General features: G+C 43.5%; 1 protein-coding gene across 2 annotated transcripts in view; it reads right to left on the reverse strand.

Annotated features, from left to right (window-relative positions):
• Nucleotides 1-21,104, reverse strand: part of SPTBN1 (spectrin beta, non-erythrocytic 1) — a 137,557-nt gene that overhangs the window by 93,997 nt on the left and 22,456 nt on the right. For both annotated transcript variants that reach the window (XM_064446902.1, XM_064446901.1), the window contains exon 2: nt 93-289. In XM_064446902.1, the coding sequence (XP_064302972.1) occupies nt 93-240 (148 nt within the window). In that variant the 5' untranslated portion in view covers nt 241-289. The remainder of the gene's footprint in view (nt 1-92; nt 290-21,104) is intronic.

Consider the following 21,104-nt stretch of genomic DNA (forward strand, 5'->3'; position numbering starts at 1 on the left):
TACCAACAAGGTGCGGGCCCTGAAAGCAGACACTATCCCGCACTATCAAATACATACAGCATCAGAGCTTTGCTCATGTGATCAGCGCTTACCAGCTAGGGCCTTGATGCGGGATCGTTCAAACAGTCGAGCAGAACTATTTTCATTGTCCCAGTCATCGACATCCCAGCGGTTGTTGACATCGCTGTACTGCTGTTGGATTTCAATATTGTCATAATCTGTCGCTACTGTTGTCGTCATCCTGAGTCGTCTTAACCTATTCTCACCATCAGATTCTTCTTAAAAACCTCTGTAAAAGAAAAATACATAATGATAATAATTTAGACAATAAACATATATTGGAAGAAAGTTGTAAAATTCAAGGTCAAGGCTTCTGGTTTTGAAAATCAATGGCTTTTACTCGAAGCCTGGTCACAAGCTCAAGAACAGGTTCGATACCAACCAGTCCTTCAAAAAGCAACTAAATGCTCTGAGTCTTCTTAAAAAAAAAAAAAAAATCAAATACTTCACAAAAGCAAGGTTTCAAGCTGGCAGCTTTGCTGCATACAGGTATCAGGAACTGTCACATTCAACTCCGCACAAAGTGGAACATGTATGAAATGGTGCAGCAAGATGCTTTGACAATTGTTTTCAAAAGCAGCCTGTCAGCTTTGTAAATCTGTGAATGTTGACTAAAGCATAGGGAGACACGGACACCTCTGCTAAGAAAAACCTGAAGAAAAACCTCAACCCCTTTAACAAAATGGTACACTTTCTGATGAAAAAATGCAAATGCTTAAAAAGACATATAAGCATTTGACCAGGAGAAACCTTTTAACATAGGTCTAAAGAAACATTTCTTTCTTCACATGCAAATGCTGGTTTTGCGACCGGTCCTGGGAATTTATGTATGAACTAATCCAGATAAAAACAACTGATGCATTGCTTTGAATTCTCCCTAGCAACAAAATGGTAGCCCACCAACGCAACTCCTTACATGAGGTTCTCCTCTTTCAGGCAGTCGGATACTGTTAGCATATTCATACCGTTTTCTAATCAGAATTTGCATGTACTTTTCAGCGCTAAATATAAGAAAGCCTAACACCTCCTCTCTGGGAAGAGGAGGGAAGTTATAAACGGCTGCTGAACTAGGTGCTGTGAACCCTGCAGGAACAGCCGTTGGCCTGGGAGCACAGACCCAAAGCTCTCCCCCCCCATCACTGGGGTTGAAGTAGCGGCTGCATTGCATCCTCCATAACTCAATCCCTCCGAAGTCTGTGCTCAGAGACACCCGAGGGCTAACCCTGAAGAGCAAACACACAACTCACCTTTATAAAAATATAATAGTTATACAAAAATGCAGTTAAATATTTGGGAAAGTGGGGTGACTAGCTTGTAATAGAAATAGTCATATTCCAGAAGACTCAGAAGAGCCTCTGAGAAAAATCTCTTATTTTGTGGACCATCTGTTTCTCTCCTTCTGCTCTCACTCTTGTGAGCTCTCTGTCCCTGTGCTGTTAAAAATAGCAAAATAGTCAAAGGGTCACAGCATGGAGCTCCTTCACAAACGCTGCATCTTTTGTCTCGGTACGAGCTGCAGAGTCAGGCCTGGTGCTTGCTCCCAGGTACCCAGAGACCCCAGCCCAGGCTGAGACGCTGGTGGTACCTGGCAGCCCAGAGCTCACCTGTAACCTGTCACTGCCACCTTATGGAGCTGAGGGTGACAGGCAGAGCGGGCTGGGGCCAGCCTGGCCACCCTCCCCACCTGAGCCGGTCGGCTGGTGCCACCTACTGACACAGGGGAGCAGGGCATGGCACCCTCCCTCCCGACATCCCTGTCCCCGCGGGAGGGTCAGTGATGGCTTTAACAGCCTCACATTCCGTCCAAAAAATGTGGATATCCTGCAGCTGACGTAAATCCAGCTCGCAGCAGGGAAAACAATGTATTTACTATTGCTGCTTGCTCACTTAAGAGGCATCAATTTTCCAGACGGTCCTAGGATAAACAGGCCAGGTTAATTTTCTCCTGTTCCCCACCACAGATGAGAAGGTTCTGCAGATATTTACTTGCAAAATAATCCCTCCGTTTTGCACAGAAATGGGAAATGAGCCACACTCCAGGCTGTTACACAAGAAGCTGTTCCCGACACCCATTTGTGAGAGGTTCAACCTTCACAAAAGGTGGGAAGAAATCACTTTAGTTACGGTAAACTGCCAACAGACCAAAAGAATACAAAAAAAAACTCGTTCTGGGAAAGGTCTTGAAAATGATGCTCCTTCGTTGTGCAGGCCTTGGCTGACATTTCCCAGCAGGGAGCTCTGGGGACAGGTCCTTCCTCGGCCGGACCGATCCTGCCGCTACAAACAAACAAAAGGATGGAGCAGCAAAGACGGGGGAGAGGATTAAATCCCACCCAGAGCATTTCTGCACAGCGATTGTCACCTGATCCTCATCTAGTATCAAGCCTGGACAAAAGCCTCCTGTCAATTCCTGTACGAAGGCAGAAATCAGGGTTAATTCCAACTAAATCCATGGAGTAATCGTGGTATAAACAATGGGTGGCATCAGACTGTTCTACAGCATAATTTTCAACCTTTTCAGCTTTCTGTATTCATCAGTGCCCAAAGAAGAAGAGATATGCCACCGGAAAAGCTGCAGCCTAAACAATAAAAATAAAAGCAGGACCCTAAAACTGGGATGCAGCAACATGCTAATTCAGTGTAGATGCTACAAGCCATCGGATTTCATTTACTTCTATATACATCTAAACACAGATGACACATAATTGGATCCAAATAAATACAACTGTAACTTGCGCTTTATCACTTCTCTTACCCTTCTTGAGCATCACACAAGCAAAATCTATCCCAGATAAAGATAAATTGAGCATGAAATGGGCCTGTTATCCCACACCTATAGGGCTAGAAACTTGCATCCTTGTTCTGATTCTGCAGAGACATTGAAAATAAAAGCAGTGTGCCTCTTTCACTGGCTGACATCAAGCTCCCTTTTCTGGGATACAGCTCAACGGCACAGGGACAGCAAAGACGGGTAGCGGACACACACTGCAGTGATAAAAATAAGCACCTTGCAGCAAAGCACTTCTGTGATGAGGTGAGGATAACGCAATTCAATTCTAACTGAAATAAGCTGCCCTGCCTTCTTCCAAAGAAAGACCCGGCTATGTAATGTGCAACCACCGTCTTAAGCCTGTGCTGAAAATCAATTTTTCTTAAGACTCCTGACGCAGCTCTGGTCCAGCACAACCCCTTGGTGCCTCCGGGAACAGGGAGGGAAGATAAACACAAGCTCCAGCAGAAACCTCCGGGCTTCTTACTACAGAAATGGAGGTCCTGCAGATGGGCCGAGCTACAACAGCAAATCTTGCTTGTAAGTTATGGGTGTCCCTATTTGACAAACGGAAACACCAACACTGGCTGCAACTGCCCAGAGGGTAACGGGAAAAAATGTCTGAGAATTTTTCTGGAGCTCTTAATGTAGCTGAGGTCACTATTAATGACCTCCAGAGTAATCTGTCATCCTTAAAATTAGCCCTGCACTTGAAAGACATAAGCTGAAAAAACTGTGTGCATGGATCTAACATACACATACATGTAACACGGATACTCACATTATTTTAAGCCCAACGCGTTACTTGCACTAACTGCTGCTCAATACCATAATTTTATTTTGTCAGATCTCCCCTGCTGGATGATTTCAACAAGTACTTTGAGAGTACAGGTTTGTTTTATTGCTGTGTAGTCAGCACAAAGCAGGAGACAGCTGTATTGTGTCCCATTAGCTTACTGCAGCACTCTCCTATCATGCGCAAAGCACCCACTAACACCCTTGCAAGATATCACTATAGAATATGTAGAACAAGCAGAAAGCACAGGGGCAGAAGAAACCCTGTGCTCCAGCAGGAACAGCCTTTGTAATTTAAACACCCTGGCCTGGCTTTAAGCTGAAATAGCAATCTAATAAAGGAACAATGTTTTCTGTGGAGAGCCAAATGTAACATGAATTTCAGCTGTCAACATCCTGAGCAGCCTTAACACAGAGGACTCCAAGCTGACCCGCTCTCAGAAGACGACAGACATGAACGAGCCTACTGCTAACGAGGCCTTTTAGAAATGGCAGGTCCCAGCTTCATTACCATTCACTAGTCAGACACGGACTCTAAGTGGCATTTATATAGGGCTTAAAAACAGAGAAAACAGGCACTGGGACTTCTCAGCTAGGCCATGTCCTCCTAAACTTAGATGCCAGCGCTGTATGCACTCAGGCCTTTGAGACATGAGCAGGCAATTACAGGGCTAAGCAAGCACACGGGTGAGCTAATGAATAGCATGCAACCACTCCAGCCCCCCAAATACTCAGTGCAGACCTGCTGTGATGGGCAAAGACGGGTTTTGTGAATTTGGTAGCTTCCATCTCCACTGATAAAATATAACACCCTATTGCCTTCTGCAGGTGATACAATACCAGTAGACCTCATAAGCCTAAAGAGATCAAATCGTCTCATTTCAAAGCATTCTTTACAATATATATTCCATCAACTGAGGAGGCGTGGGGGGCTAGCATTATCTTCAAAAAGAAGAAATGGCTCGAAGAATGAATCAGCTACCACGAAGAGCATTTTCTCAGACAATTTTCAAAGGCAATATCCAGGGGTCAGACCTTTTGTATTTACTTTCATAAATAAACCAGATTCTGCTCTGTTTGTTTCTCAGATAATAGAAAATAAACAGTTTTATTCAGACCATCTGAAGAATCAATTAATTTTAAAAAAATTCATTGGCTACTTTTAAATACAATAATGTAATTCACTAAATAGGCTAAGACTATAATCCCTAAAATTCTGCCATAACCACACATCTGGAATTACTTCCTAATAGTTACATTTATCTTTAAAGTAAACATTTTTTCTCAAGAGTAACTGTTCTTCCATGAAGCATTCTGAGCTGTAGTTAGTTTCACATTTGTCTTACTATCTAAGGATTGTCAAGAGGTTTTTATGGTGTTGATTGAAGAAAATAGATTTTGAACAGCAAACCCCAAAAGGTTTCATTACTGATGTAAATAGGCTAGTCCCTGGCTAACAGGCAGTCCAACCTATTGCAGTTTTTCTGATGGTTAAGCTAAATTGTGTATGACTGATGGCGGGGAAGACTGAAAATGGGATACAGACACTTCCACTTCTAGGTTAGTAAGACCACAGGGTCCAGGTACAAGTATGAGCACAACCACTGTAATAAACAGAATGGGCTCTCCCCATTTCCTACGTATCAGACATGTACGTCAGAGAAACCAAAATTACAAACCGCCTCCTCTCTGGTAGCCTTCTCTGAAGCCAAGGCTGGATGAGCAGAGAAATCAGTTCAATGTCCCTTTTTGCAGGACTTCCACCTCTGGATGCTTTCACTCCCAGTCTGTGCTGCTTTTTTCCTACTGATGACTCAGACCAGGTAATTAGTCCAACTCTTTAGCAATAAATTCACTTTAGAGTAATTATTATTATTAAAAGGAGGAAAATCTAGTTAAGATGTAACTGAACTTCACATTTATTCTAAGCAATATTCAGCTTCCTCATAAGAGCAGCACAACAGGCATTCAATATTTTTTAAGATGTCATTTTAAACCCATATTTAAGCTGGAGAATGGAAATTCTTCCAAGTTCTCAGCATCCAGCCTCATCTTGTCTCCCCATCAGGGTGAGATTCTCACCTTAGCTTCCACAGAAAGGAAACCGGCCTGATCACAGGTCAATAGGGACACCTTCCAAGGCAGTATGCAAAGTGACATACATATTCAAAACCTTCACAAGTCAATTTCTGCAAGTATTTTAAAAGTACCAGTTAGAAACTCAGAGCTCTACAGAACACAGGAATTGAAACAGCAAAGTCCTGAGAGCAAAGCTTAGAAAGAAAACACACGTCTCAGTTCTACCCACTTCTTAACCTGAAGCATGAGGAGCTGGTTTCCAGCCCATCTCCATGCCTAGCCCAGAGATCATTGCTTCCTGTTATATGAACTCCAACACGGTCTTTAGGGAAAGAAGCTTCCCCCCGCATCCTGACAGGGCAGTGTTGGCAACACAATCACTTACATTTTGGCTTGTTGTTTCAGCTGCTAAACCAATTCTAAAATAATGAAAGTACTAATATGGCAAGGCTTTAACTCCCTTGACCTCCAATATCCTCTTTCTCTCTCTTGCATGCAGGGTCTGGCCCGCAATCCCACCTTTCCTCTGACAAACAGAACCACACTGTTTCTCCATTTTTCCAAGCCAAGAGCACTTGGGTTGTATTTTTGCCTCTCCTTTCCTGCTTGCTGCCCGAGTCAACCCATTTTCTGGTGCTGACTCCTCTGGCTGTCCACACTCTGGGATGGGGAGGTGAGAGCTGAAAGTACCCTGAAAGATCACAGGAAAGGGGCAGACAAGCTATGCTAAAGGGGAGTCAAATGCCACAGTCAGCGTGTAGGGCACAGACACTTCAGGAATGCACAAACAAAGCAAGACTGAAGCCTCTTTATTCCCAATGCAGGCTAGAAAAGTGTGCAAAGGTCATTCAAATCATGAGCCTGTCGTTCTTGAGTGAGGTTGATTTCCCACATCTCGGATAACCCATCATTTGAAAGCCAGCAACCAGGGAGTTAAGACTGCTTTATAGGCTCTTATTTTTCCTCTGAGGTCTCCGGGATATCACGCTCTAGCTGGGAGACTGGTACATATTACATAAGCATTGAAACAACTTCAAAAAAGTGTTTGCGCTGTTTGCTCTAAAAAAGATACAGCTCACAGTACTGGAAACCCACATGTTTTCAGCAGGGGTGACTGTTACACACCTGCAACCAACATGTGTAACACACAGGTAAAAAATTCAAACGGGTTCAGCAAATGCCGTGTTTACAACTAAGCACCCTGGTGTCCCGGCCAAGAGCACAGAGGAACTAATGATAAAAAAAACCAAACCAAACGTTGTTTAGTAAACCTGAACTGAATCTCTATTTCAAACCTATCAGTTCCAGCAAGGGTCATTAAAATCTCCTAGCCTGATTCTCTCTGTGTTTAAAGCTATAAAATTTCATCCAGCTTCTCATCCATTACCCAGCAAATCTGGATTCCAAATTTTTTTCCTGAAGACTCTAGAATATATTAATTGATATATAGGGTCCAAATTTGTCCTCTATAACATAAGGCATCTCCACCCAGCCAAGGATGCGACCCATATTGTGCCAACATTATTTGAAGAGCTTCCTAAAACAGAAAGGGGGCGGGGGAGAGGCTTCATACTGGTTTCAGCCAAGATCAGACATGTAATAGGAGTTGCCAGGTAAGACTTTAAGTTCCTACATTTCCCTATGGAACATCCCAGGTTAGATATTGCTTTTGAACCATCCTCTAGGGAAGCCCTTGCCCCTCCACCAACTATATAGAAACCATGAAAAGAGTAAACCAGAGAAAACCTGAGACGTTTTAGGCAGAAAGCGCCAGGGTTTTTGAAAGAAGTTGATAAAGAGAAGTAAAAAAATCAAGCAGAACTGAACGTTACAACACATAACACTTAAGGGTGGAGTAAGCACCAAATCCCTTCTGGGACTGCCCTTCCTTTTCCCCTCATCACTTGAAGAATGTAAAACACATTTTGTCAAGCTGCTATGGGAAGGGAGGTGGGGAGGGCTCTGGTAATCAGCCATTAGCACACTTCTAGTGAGGGATATTCTTCCATCTCTACCAAAAGGGAAAGTCTACGGGGATCCAGACAGAGGCTGGATGCTGGCATAGTCTGTGCTGAGTTACACACAGGGCACATAACATGCATGAGGATTGTGTTAATAAAACTCCACATGCTGTGAGTGCTAGTCCCAGGCTTAAAGAATACAACCTACTCATTCCATTTTTAAAGCAGAATACTCAACCTCTTTCCTTCAACCATCACTGCTGGGCAAGGTTTATGCCACTGAGTCAGGGCTAAAGGCAATTCAGTAGTTTCATAACAGTAAGGTTTAGCTCAAATAAGCACATCACAGGTTAGTCCATGGCCGCTCATGTGAGTTCCATGGATTAAATATGGCTTCGCTCAATCTCAGAAGCCACCTTTATATTCAATGTGGCCAAAAACTCTTGTCTTGGGAAACATCAATGTGTCAATTTCTAAAACCTGTTGTCCTATTTTCTGCTTCTAAGACAATAAAGAAATTCCCATAGATATCCATTTGCACAGCTCTTAAGTCAATTGCTTTTAAAAAACACTTTTGTCACCCTCATAGTCTTTCCTAAGTCAGTTAAAGGCAGCCTGTGGGATTTTAGGATATCTGGGAGTGTCCTGCTATGCAAAGCTATACCTTCTTAAGCAAGCAGCCCTTCCAGAGGGGATGCAATACCGGACCTGCTGGTCACCAACACAAGTGAGCGATCAATGACATCAAGATTGGAGGCAGCCTGGGCTGCAGTGATCATGCACTGGTGGAGTTCACAGTCCTAGAGATATGGGTCAGGTGAAGAGAGAAGTCAGGTCCCTGAATTTTAGGAAAGCAAACTTCCAGCTGTTCAAGGACTCAGTCAATAGGCCCCCTTGAAAACTGCCCTCAGGGACAAGGGGGCAGAATATAGCTGGCAGATCTTTCAGTATGCTTCCCTATGAGCTCTCGATCCCCCGGTGTAAGAAATCAGGAAAAGAAGGCAAGAGACCAGCATGGCTAAGTCGAGACCTGCTGGTCAAACTAAAGGGCAAGAAGGAAATGCACAGGCAGTGGAAGCCGGGAGAGGTATCCTGAGAAAAGTACAGGGACACTGCCTAGTTATGTAGGGATGGAGTCAGGAGGGCCAAGGAGCGGCTGAAGCTCAACTTGGCAAGGGATGCAAGGAACAATAAGAAGGGTTTCTTCAGGTATGGCAGCCAGAAAAGGAAGGTCAAAGAAAGTGTAACCCTGCAATGAGCAAGATTGTCAAAATGGTAACAATGGATGAGAAGGCTGAGGTACTCGGCAACTTTGCCTCAGTCTTCACTGGCAACCTCTCTTTCCACACCTCTTGAGTGGAGGGACCGCAAGGCAGGGACGGGGGGAGCAAAGTCCCTCCCCCTATAAGAGAAGCCGAACCATATCCTGGGCTGTGGCCAGGACAGTGTGGCCAGCAGGTCAGGGGAGGTGATTCTGCCGCTCTACTCTGCTCTGGTGAGACCCCCCACCTGGAGTACTGCGTCCAGCTCTGGGGCCCCCAAGGCAGGAAACATATCGAGCTGTTGGAGTAGGTCTAGAGGAGCACCACAAAAATAGTCAGAGGGCTGGAGCACCTCTCCTATGAAGACAGGCTGAGGGAGTTGTGGTTTTTCAGCCTAGAGAAGAGAAAGCTGCAGGGAAACCTTATTGCAGCTTTTCAGTACTCAAAGGGGACACATAAGAAAGATGGGGACAAACATTTAGCAGAGCCTGTTGTGATAGGACAAGGGGTAATGGTTTTAAACTGAGAGGGGAGATTTACAATAGATAAAAGGAAGAATTTTTTTGCAATGTGTGTGGTGAGACACTGGCCCAGGTTGCCCAGAGAGGTGGTAGATGCCCCATCCCTGGAAAAGTTCAAGGTCAGGCTGGACGGGGCTCTGAGCAACCTGACGTAGTTTAAGATGTCCCTGCTCACTGCAGGGGGGTTGGACTAGATTACTTCTAAAGGTCCCTTCTGACCCAAACCATTCTATGATTCTATAAATGGCTTAGCTGGAAAAAACCTGGCGGACCAGCTCATCAGCTCTGGTCTACAGTTTCTCCCCCACCTCCATTTCTGCATCTATAATTTGTTAACTTCTATATCACAGTTAATAGATATCCCACCCATTTTCAGAAAAAGCTGCATTTCTGTGTAGCATAACCCATCTAGAAGGTACCTTTTACAAAGCCTGGGAACATTTTCATTGGGCCTATGAAGTAACATTCAAGTTCATAAGTTTTAAATAAATCAGCAAAACCTGCTATTCAAACTTTGCAGACTTGTTCTGGCGCTTGACCATCCAAAAGTAAATGTAGCTGGTCTCTTTGGAACTGAAAAGTAAAAAATGAGCAGCAAAAGCAGGGACTATGTTCTGGAGAACGACTGGACTAGCATCCTGAATGTTGTTACGGCTTTACAAGACAAGTAAGACATGCTTGTGCACCTGTTCGCACTGTTCTGTGGGGTCATCTGCAATGAACAATTGGCATGCCAATACTTTTTCTGAGGAAGGTGATTGTCAGCAGGCCAAGAGCCCTTCAACTTTTACAGCCCATGTCCATATTTTACTACAAAACACTTAGAGAAAATTTTGTCAATGGAATTGCCTGAACTTTTTGATAAATAAAATAATAGCAAAAGCCTTTTGATGTGATAAGTTAATATTAAGTGATTAAAAATACGAGTAGGCTGGATTAACAATACATTTGCCATATATACCACAAGGGTGCTCATAGTTGTAAGCCAAATGAAATCAACAAGAGGAAATCAAATGGAGTTGAAATCGAAAAGGCTCTGGGTCAGCTCAGTCCCTTCTGGAATTACAGGAAGGGCCTTTCCTACGTAGGCTTTCACTGTCAAGATACCATTTATTCTGATACATGCTGTAGCTTTAGCACAATTCATATGTTGCACAGTTACAACAGAAGAGACAAGGAAGTGACAATATGGCTGTCTGCATATTTATGAATGGGCACCCACCCTGGCAGATTTTTACAAACACATGCCACGGAGGTGGGACCGTGTTTCGAAGGAGCATTCAGATTTCAAACCACCTTGTAATGTTATTTAAAGCCTCTGCTTTTGACCCTTCTCAATCCTGATCATGGAGCAAGGCAAAGGTGACCTTTCCAAACACCTCTACAGAATCCATCTGGAAGTATTTGTCAATGAACATGCTGGGTCTTTAAGCTGGTGGAGGACACCCAGGACACCTTGCCTCCTGGTCTGGCAGGAGGGAAAGCTGACATATTTCAATAGTTATCAACAGGCTTCCTAAGAAACTACCATAAACATTCCTTCCACAGTCACTGAGAATTTAAAAGACAATATTTAGTATTATCATGTCCTAGAAGCTATCTGTAGGTTGACCTTCACCAAAAGAATGTGAAAATATAGGGCAATTGCCTACAGCGGTATTTACCTTTTTCTTCAGTGAAAGAAAATAAAGTCTTTTTCATATTTTCAAGTGCTCATGCAGAGCAGAGTTCCAATGAAAACTAGTTACCCTTGGAAAGGAGTTTCCCATTTTCTGGTCTCTACTCTCTCATGACCCAGCTTACAAGAAACAAAGCACCAAGCTTTGGAAAACAGCTGTGTGTTGGTAAAGGACTGAAAACAGAGACACTCCCGCTGCCTGAAGCCTGTCAGACATTTGGTTCTTCTTTGGATGAAGGCATCACCGTCTGTGCTCGGAGAACAGCGTAAAAACCTTAACGTCTTGACCCTAGCCACGACCCTAACTTGGCAGGAAGTCCCAGACAACCTCAATGCCCTCACGGCATCACTGTTTATTTTGATAGTGCTCCAGCAAACTGGCAGTGCCAGGTGGTAGCCAGCCCATTGCAGGCTACTGAGAGGCATCACAGAAACAGCACTGGCTGAAGGGTCTAGTGAGCTTGTAACTGAAACAAAATATTCCTTAGGAAAAAATGTAAAACTCTGAAGTTACTTGATCATTCAATAAATACTGTGATTGCTTACGTGTGAACATGTAATTTATAAGTTTACACCTGTTATATTAATTCGAATGAGGAGTGCTACAGCCAAGTTTCTGGGGACAGGAGAGGGACTAGAGATGCTATGCAACCCATCTTCATCGATCACAAAGCCAGAACCGAAGGTTTCTGCCTCACTTCTAACTCCTACTCAGAGGGTCTTACACAGAAGCAACAGCCACAAGTTACATTTACCATGAGAGAGCATTTACAACAAGAGGACAACCAAGCCTGCCTTTGCAACATGTGAATGCAAAAGCTAGCTCAAAGCTGGCTACAGCAGATCAACACACTTACATCCACAAGCATATTCCTCCTCCTGCGGTCTCTCTCCGGGAACCAAAGATGCAATAGCTCCAACCTCCCTGAAGGAGGAGGGCTGCCAAGTAAACAGGCCTGAGGATCCAGCCAGCCAACTGCTGTCTCTCTTGCACTTCTATTATCCCTCTCCATTTCCACACCCCACCCTTCTTAGCCTTGTTATTAATTTATCTTCCAACCCCTCTGACAGTTAATAAATGTTCAAAGTCACCTTTGTGACTGCAACCACTGGAGGTTAGGGGCGCGGACCACAGATACAATCTGTACAGAGAATACAAAATGTTATTTCCCGGTGCTGTTGCCCAGCTACTGGAACACTACAGAGCTAACATGCACAGAAGAAAATAACCAGGGGTGCAGCAAAGAATTACTTTTTGATCAAAGTAACACTTGAAGCACTATGGTACATTTGATAAACTAGAACAAAATGAGCGTGCAGAGAAAGAAAGAAGTCTATAGGACCTGGCTACCATGTTGAAAAAGATTTGTATGTATGTCCAAGGATTGCCTGCTGGGGAGAAACAAGTCCCAGCCCAACCAACATTCAACCTGAAGACAAGTAGGAGTGAACCACAGCCTCTGTCCAGTCTTTGCACCATTTTCCCTTCCCTGGATCCCCATGAGCTCCCGGTTTCCTTCCCACAGGGAGGAGGACGCAACGCCCACCTGGGTCATGCCGCAATGCTGAGCTGAGGCACAGCCAGAACAAGATGCAGCCGTGGGAGGCTGAGCATGCTCACAGCTCTGGCAATCCAGGTGTGTCTATGTGGGAGAGGACACAAAAACAGGGATTAATCTCAAGATATGCTGCTTTACACCTAGACAAACCTCCTCTGTGTTGGAGCCTTTTATTTTAGGGCAGAGAAGGGCTCCATCACTCTCAGCCAGGGAGGAGAAATTCAGTAAAGAGACTGTGTACATGTTGCCTCCTCCCTCCTCGGAGATGCAGGTTGGGGGAGGCTGATGACAACTTCCAGGGCAGGAAGAATGAGACTGAGCTGATTTGGCTCTGCCTCCAAACTGCAGAGCAGCAGTGGGAAACCGCACCCAGGGAGACGCCTAGGGAGAAAAGGATGTTTTGTTGTGTAGGCTTTTGTTCTGGGCTTTGTTTATTAGCGATATTTCACAGCCAGGCAGGCAGGCGGAGCATGGAAGCAATTTAAAGGGCCAGCCTAGAAGAAATAACCTGCTACACCATCAGCAGGTTTTGAATTAGGAAATAAACAAACAAAAGAACAGACAACAAAAACCAGATTCAGGGGGCAGAAGCGGGGAAATATTTGTTAACACATATCATACGGCAACAGCAGGCAACATAGCTGAAGCAACAGCTGGTTTCAATAGCACACTAAGCTCCAGCACCACCCCACGAGTGAGCAACCCCTAGTCCAAATACCCAGAGACTCTCATTAAGACAATACATAAGACAGCACTAGTTATTCCACAGCAATGCCGAGATGATCTATCTGCTCTCATACCGGCCCATGGTCCAGGTACCAGAGATTCACAAGTCCTCTCTAGCTGAGCTAGCTCTGCTTTAACCAGAGATGCTTAATTAGCTCCATGAGGTCTGGACAAAAAACTGGCCTAGTTAATAATTCATTTTTGGACAGAGTGGTGGTCCCAGAGGAGGCTCATCAAAGACAGCTCCAGAACAAGCATTTCCTTCAGATGTTGAAACCCAAGTCACAGCCAAGATCATGCAAAGCTTTGCCTCTCAATGGCCAGACTTAGTGCAGTGTGTTATAGGGACCACGTGGATTCTAGCTGTTATTTCTGTAATGAAAATGAAACCAGTATTACTAACAGAATGGGAGAACTTTTGCTTTGGTGAGATTATGTCAAGACAGTACTTAACTGTTGCTTAGGGAATGTCAGCATTTCTCTGAATTCAGAAATCTTTGGAAAGTGGACTGAGAAATAGAGCAGAGCAGTTTGATATTAAATCCCCCAGTTGAAAACACCCATGTTAAATACAAACTGCAAGTTTTGACACAAGGCAGTCAGGTGCACGCATCACTGATGAGTAGGAATGGCACTACCCCAGCGCACCTGCACATAAAGCCTCTCAAGTGACTATATCCTCTGCCCTCTTCGGTGGGAGAGTATCAAGACTACTGTGTAAGCTTTAATGTATTTCTCTTCGAGTCCATGATTTTTTCTTCTCTCTTTACAAATAGCACACAGTTTTTTTACACCGAGATGCTGGGATGACAAGTGCCCCCAGCAAGGCCTTTGAGAAGGAGGGAGCATGCCACCAACACGCATGCATCTGCTACAGCGGTATCACTTTTTCACTGCCATAAACCTTGCAGGCACACGTGCTGACATGCACAAACAAAGCCCAGCAAGCACAAACCCAGCGCCTGTAGCTGTTGTAGCGCTGAGCACAGGACACCATTTCAAAACTCCACAGTCATTCCCCCTCCAGAAGATGAGGTCCTCTTTGTGCATGTGCGTATCTTTGACTATGCAAATCCAGAAACATGGCTGAAAGCTACTTAAAAAAAAAAAAAAAATCCTTCCCAAGTAAGTGAGGAAAATGTCAGCAATCGTACGAGTAAAGCACAAAGTTAGATAGTGTACAGCACAATTCTACCAGGCCAACAAGACTTCTGGTTCAAGTAACCAAACACAGCTTGAGCTGCTGATTCCCAAAGAGGAGGAAGTATGTCTCATCCTCCCCAGAGGATACAAAAACACACATCATCTGCTCATTAGCCTCTTGGCAGAAGATATAAGAGTACCACATCCAAACTGGTCTTCTCACTGCAGAACTAACCTTTAGTGGGTACTAGCCAGAGAAAGACGACAGGTAAAACTAAGCCTACTGCCTGCATTTGCCCACACTGAAGTTTTAAATGGACACCAGCTGTTAATTCCTTTCTACATTCTTCACATTTTTTTGGCCAACTCCCGACAAGACTAACAGAAACCTTTCCCCTTAAACTTTAATCTGATACATAGATAAAATAGTCAGGGGTTTTCAAGCAAAGAAGAGAAATATATATCATTATTGCCTTAATTCACATGCATGCCTGTAGGTCTTCAGTGCATCCCTGCCCTTTGAAATGGGTTAAAGGGCCTTAATGCCATCTAAATTAAGCCAATTTGTTATTCAGGGCATTTGTGACCAAACAATTTGAGATGCATCCTGGGAGGAAAAAGCACGCAGGCCAGAATTTAAAACCCTGGGAAATAAGATGATGGATGTGGAGCAGAAGTCCAGAAAAGCTACATCTTAAATAACTTGGGTCATTATCTTGGTTCTTTGATGTTTCAACTATGGTTAAGTCTTTTTTTTTTTTTTTTAATTAAGATATTTCCTTACATGCTGCTTCATGTGAGAGAGATATTCAGTGTTTTATATATGATATAGTGATTACTCTTTCCAGGTTTCTTATGTCAGCTTGCTCATGGAGTACCATCTTGTACACTTCCACACTGCCTGTGAAAAGGTCTGGCACTCCTGCAGCTACCTAAGGTGCCTCTGCTGCTTTAAAAGGACCACCACAACATTTTTCCCCAAAACTTCATAGCAGCACTTGTACTTATGAACAGCATGAGAAAAGTGTAAAGAGCAACAGAGTCACACCAGATGAAAACAACAAGGTTGACCTGAAACATCTCATTGGTCTCAGACAGTACAATCTGTTGCTGCCCACACGACCCTGAAGGCCTCTGCAAGGCCCTGGCTTCGTGTTAGCCACAGTGTTGCTACGCCCAAGATGATGCTCCCAGTAAGTTTGGCTCCTCCAGCCAAGGAAGCTGCACCCAGGGCAGTTCAGCTGCAGCTGTGGTGACCCAACACCCGGCCAGCTCTGCCCCAGCTGACCCCAGCAAGCCTAGACCTTGGCTACACAACCGGCGAAAGACGTCTTCTAGGCACTGGGGCCAGGAGAAGGGCTCCCCAGCACCATGCATGCTGGCACACTGAAAAGTGCCCAGGGCAGAAGGTACTTCCCTCTGAGGTGCCCGTTAGTCACAGTTCTAAACACTCTAAGTAAAACAGGCAAATAAACAAACCAATGACATTTGCTCTTCCAAAATATCTAACTATTGTTATTGGCACTTCCTTATAAACAGCTTCTGGCAACATGCAAATACAGCTTCATTTGCATACAGCGGCTTTGCTAGTCTCATATACCCCGGGAATGGAAATGGCTTTGCAGCAACAGAAAAAACATAACAATAATTTGGTCCAAGAGCCTGGGGGTTCTTTGCATGGACCTCGCAGGTGAACAGCCCCATTGTACAAACTATTTTCACACCAAGGTCTCAAATCCCACCTTGTGAAGCACTCAGGAAAACCACACAAGCAAATACATTCTATTTCTTCTGCGATTACTCAGTTTCAACTGGTTATTAGGTGCGAAGCCCAAAACCTGCCTACAAATTCAGAGAACTGCAACACGCAGCAGCAGAAGCTTAAGAAAAAACAGCATAAAGCAATGATATGTAAAATATCTAATTATTATTTCATTCTGATTTCAGTTTTTTGTCTGGGAAATAGATCCTCAGCTGGCATGTACCCAACCCAACAGCTGCATTGCTTTTCTACTTCCACAAACACTCTAAAAGTTAGCCAAAACCCTGTTTGTGCTGGCAAACACCCAAGACTTTATTATTATGTACTATTAGTTCATAGTGAGAAATGTGCACTACAGGAAAAAAAAGTTCCAGAGAAGCTAAATAATTGGGTACAGATGTTGAAGATATATGAAGCCCTATCCACTGGACAGTATCTTACATATTGTTTCTATCACCTGTTTGCTTTCCGAGCTTTTAATAAGATAACTATGCATGCTATCCTTGAAGAACATTCTAGAATTCCTCCTTCAAAGACTAACAACTTTTGATCTCCACTTGTCTCTTCTGAATAACAATCTCTCTTCATCATTCCACAAATGCCACTTTATATTCATTTCATATTTAAATAAGGTCTTGGCTGTTGTTTTCATTATCTGGCAACTTTCAAGTGCAATCAGACTATTTCATTCTTGCTTCATGACACAAAAGTAAACCTGATGCATCATGCCAAATCCCCGGCATTTAGAATTCATGATAAAATACCTCATCAGCCCAAAGACAGTGTTCTAAATACCTAATCATTTTCACCTTTCCGCCCCCCTCTACTTGCTGGCAAACAACATCTGTTCAACATCTTCAGGGACCATTGCTTCCCCAGTTTTATACAGATGCCCAAACCTCACCAAGGCCAACACTCAGGTTAAGCTGCCTACAAAAGTAACCCTGTCCCAGCCAGATTTCTGAACCTTGGACCATTAAATTTATTCTACAAAATATCTGGAATGTGCAAAGTACTGCAGCTGACAGCAAATACAATGAAAGTAAAAACACAAGAAAATCACTGGCATTTTTCATAACTGACGTGGAATGGTTTTGCCATTTCAAATTACATCACGAGTGCTTTCTTTCCACCAGCATAAAATGGCAAAACAAGGTACGTTTGCTTGGTTGTTCTTCCAAGAATTTACAGAAGAGGATAAGTCACTGGAAAAGGTAGCATTTCTGCAAGCCAATGCATGTGACTGCTGACATTTCTGCTCCAGCACCATGAGGCAAGAAGTACCGAGGCTCTCTCCCTCTCCTTGCCCAAAGAACACCATGACTTGGTTGGATAACCTGACATTTGCCTTCACCTTCCCCACAGGCTACAGCCACTGATAAACTTTTCCTGAAAAATGATTTCATCCTTTCCGATGATTTGGCTTACACAAAACAGACCGGATGAAGGTCGTGACCTCATTACAGATTTAGACACTCCGTTCCCATCTGAAAAAAAGTAGAACTGGTAAATTGAAATGTTGGAAAAAGGTCAATGGAGATTAACTTTTTCCTACAGCTCTGAAATAGACTTTGTCAATCACAATTGTACTTTTGGTTCAAGGGAGTTTAAAAAAAATAAACACAGATTTTCACAAAAAATGTGTAAATGACTACAGGGTTTCCCCCTGTTCACCAGCTGGCTAGTGTGACAGGTACCCTGATGCCATGTACAGCCACCCCGTCTCTACACTAAACATGGGTAAAGAGACACTGAAGACAGCATGCTGGTGCGCTCTGTCCAACTTCCCTTTCTGCCCCAAGGAATTCAGATGGCAAAAAGAAAGCCAAGAAACAGCAAGTACAAAAAAGTTCCATTTTACATCATGCAATGTTCTTCCACGGATGGCAAGCCAATGTTTGCCATGTCAGAAAATGACTACCCATTCTCTCCACTTTCTTTTTGGACAAATGAAGTGAGGAAACACTTCCACTACATACTGCCTCAACTTCTTGAAGCGTTTTTGAGCATCCTTCTATTGTTTCCAACAGATTGACTGATGGCCTGAAATCCTCAGCCAGTTCAATTTCATTTGTTTCTTTCAAGTGTCTACGGAGTTTGATGTTGTTTTCGTACATGGCTCAGACTGTGGAGGAACTGTGCGCTGTTTCCCTCCATATCTGCACAGACCACCCAAACTTGCTATAAATTCCAACCTGAAGTGCAAAAGTAGAATTACATTAATTTATCCAGGAGGAAGGGGTTGGTTTGGTTGGTTTTGCTTTTGCTTTTATCATCAGATTTGATTCTGACCAACTGCCTCCAAGGACAGAAATGCTGCCAGCTAGCAGTATTCAGCTTCACTATAGCTCTGGTTTCTTGACTCATGCTCCCTGCATTCAGGGCTTTTTAAGGAAAACCTCCACCTTTTCCCTGAAATTCAGAAGACCTTAGCGCCTTTAATTGTCTTGGGTTATGGAAATATATGAAGCAATTCCCATACAGGAGAAAACAAGCTGAAAGAGACATTCTGCACATGCCATCCATCACTTGCCTTGGATACTGAACAGATTGGTCCTTATGACAGTATTATTTTATTTCATGTACCTGCAATAAGAATTTAAAAAATTACACAACAATGTACAGCCAGTCTGTGGGCTGTACAGTGTGCTCAGCCACAAGAAACCGATTTCTATTCCTTGACTGCCTCGAGACAGACGTGATCAATTGAAGAAGGAAAGAATCCCAGACTACTTCTTGTTGCTTAGGGCAACAGCTCATGGCCTAGCCAGAACAAGACAATCATCATACCATTTTCTTGAATTAATGGTAAGAAACAACAAAATATCAGCACGGGTACTAAACATTAACTTTAGGGAGGGTTATATCCCAAAGATACCAGCAGGTAGATGCAGAATCTGGCTAGTTACAAGGCAGACATAAAAGTCTGATGACTGGAAAGCAAATGCTTCCAGAGTACAGCTCACTGTACACACACAGAGCCATTACATCCATCTTTAAAATAGCTATACCTACCTGAAATAACCCTGGTAGTAACTCACACAAGACATCCAAGTATAGAATTTTACATGGCAAATGCAATTTTATGAGTTATCCTTCAAAAGAGCAGCATTGCCTCTCACATAATCAAAACCAAAACAAAACAAAGTATCAAGAACCAGGCTCTGGAATTGTTTAGAAAACAACAACGGCAGGTGTTTTTAATTTTCCTCTGAATCTTTTAAGTATGACAGGATAATACAGTCATGAAGGAACACTTGCAAACGGGAGAACCTTATTTATATTTTAAAAGTAAAAGCTAAGATTCTCACATATTTAAGATTTACACCACAGATTTACAGTAAAAAGCCAACGAAACAAACAAACAAAAAACCATACAGCCCTGAAGCAATTTAGAAAGTGCTAATCCTGATCATTTTCCACCTAATGACTGTTTACTACACAGGCCTTTTAAAGGTTTGGCAGCTCTCCAGATCTTTTTGCTTTTCCCTTCTCCTACAGATCACTCTAGACAGCCATCTTGGGTGAAGAAAAACCTCCAGAGGAGAATGCTCTCTGCAGTCTTTTCAGGCTCTAAAAACTTTGTTTCCTGCGGGAAATCCTGAGCATTGTTTCACTTTCAAGGCAAAAATAAAATCTTAAAGCTTTAAAAGCATTGCCAAATAAGGAGAACAGAGAAGGGGGGGGGAAAGACCCACAGAAAAGTTCTTTTTTGACAGATTTAAAAGCTGCCATTGGTTTTACAGTTTTAAAGGCAGTGGGACTACTTCTATTACTCCTACTAGGAATAGATTTTAACACATTGTACAGATCCACCCTGTCACTTGTTCCAAATGGCATTCACTGTCATCTGGCATTTTTTAAAATGGAACAATTATTTGTGATCAAATAACCTTACTCTCCCTGTTACCCAACCAGCTGAGCTTTCATGTTACTGTTGTAGCTTGCGTGCATCTGTAGAAAGCCCAGCTCTCCTCATTACCAAAAATGCAGCATAAGAGTTCGTTAGTGAAAGTGCAACACTACTGCAGGCTTCCAGAGACCTCACAAGTTGCGCTGGCATTGCTGCTTTTACTGTTCCCAGATGTCTGCTGGAGCCCTGACTACCATTTTCTCAGTGGCCCTCCACCTGTGATGCAGCATGCAAGAGTCCTCTACCACCAGTAAAATTGAGAAGCAGCACATAAAAGTGCAAGGAGCGTTTTAACTGAAAAGACCAGGTTGGTCCTGTACCCCTTTGTGATGGGAAAGATGGGAACAAGCATAAGATGGACAGACAGACACAGCACCAGATGCTCAGGGGCACCTGCAGCTCCCAGAAAAAAATCTCAAATACAGAATGACTTTCACATGGCCAGCCTGAAAACATAGTGTGCGTAAAGCCTTAGACAATTTATGCATTTTCTTACCTATTTGGAATTTTAAACCATATTAAAGAGCAGAGCAATTTTTCCTTCCCTGGCACACCTAAAACGCCTGCATGCAGTAAACACAGAAATCCAGGGTGATGCAGCAACAGGGCCAACCGTTACTCATGTGAGGTGCAGCGTGCTCAATATGCTGCAGTCCCAAACAAAACAGCGAGCCCCTCTCATTAACAGCATGTCACCTAAACCACCGATAGACGTGAATGAACAGGACACGCTCTGAGATCCTCAAGTAGGCAAAATCCCTCCTCCCAGCACATGTGTTAAAGCTCTCTTTCTCCAGACGTCATGGAGAAGGAGAGATCTAAACTCACAGATTTGAGCAAGGATGGTAGTAGTTACAGGAATAAAACAAAACCAT

Source organism: Phalacrocorax carbo, chromosome 3, assembly GCF_963921805.1.
Source record: "Phalacrocorax carbo chromosome 3, bPhaCar2.1, whole genome shotgun sequence".
Classification (NCBI taxonomy): domain Eukaryota; kingdom Metazoa; phylum Chordata; class Aves; order Suliformes; family Phalacrocoracidae; genus Phalacrocorax; species Phalacrocorax carbo.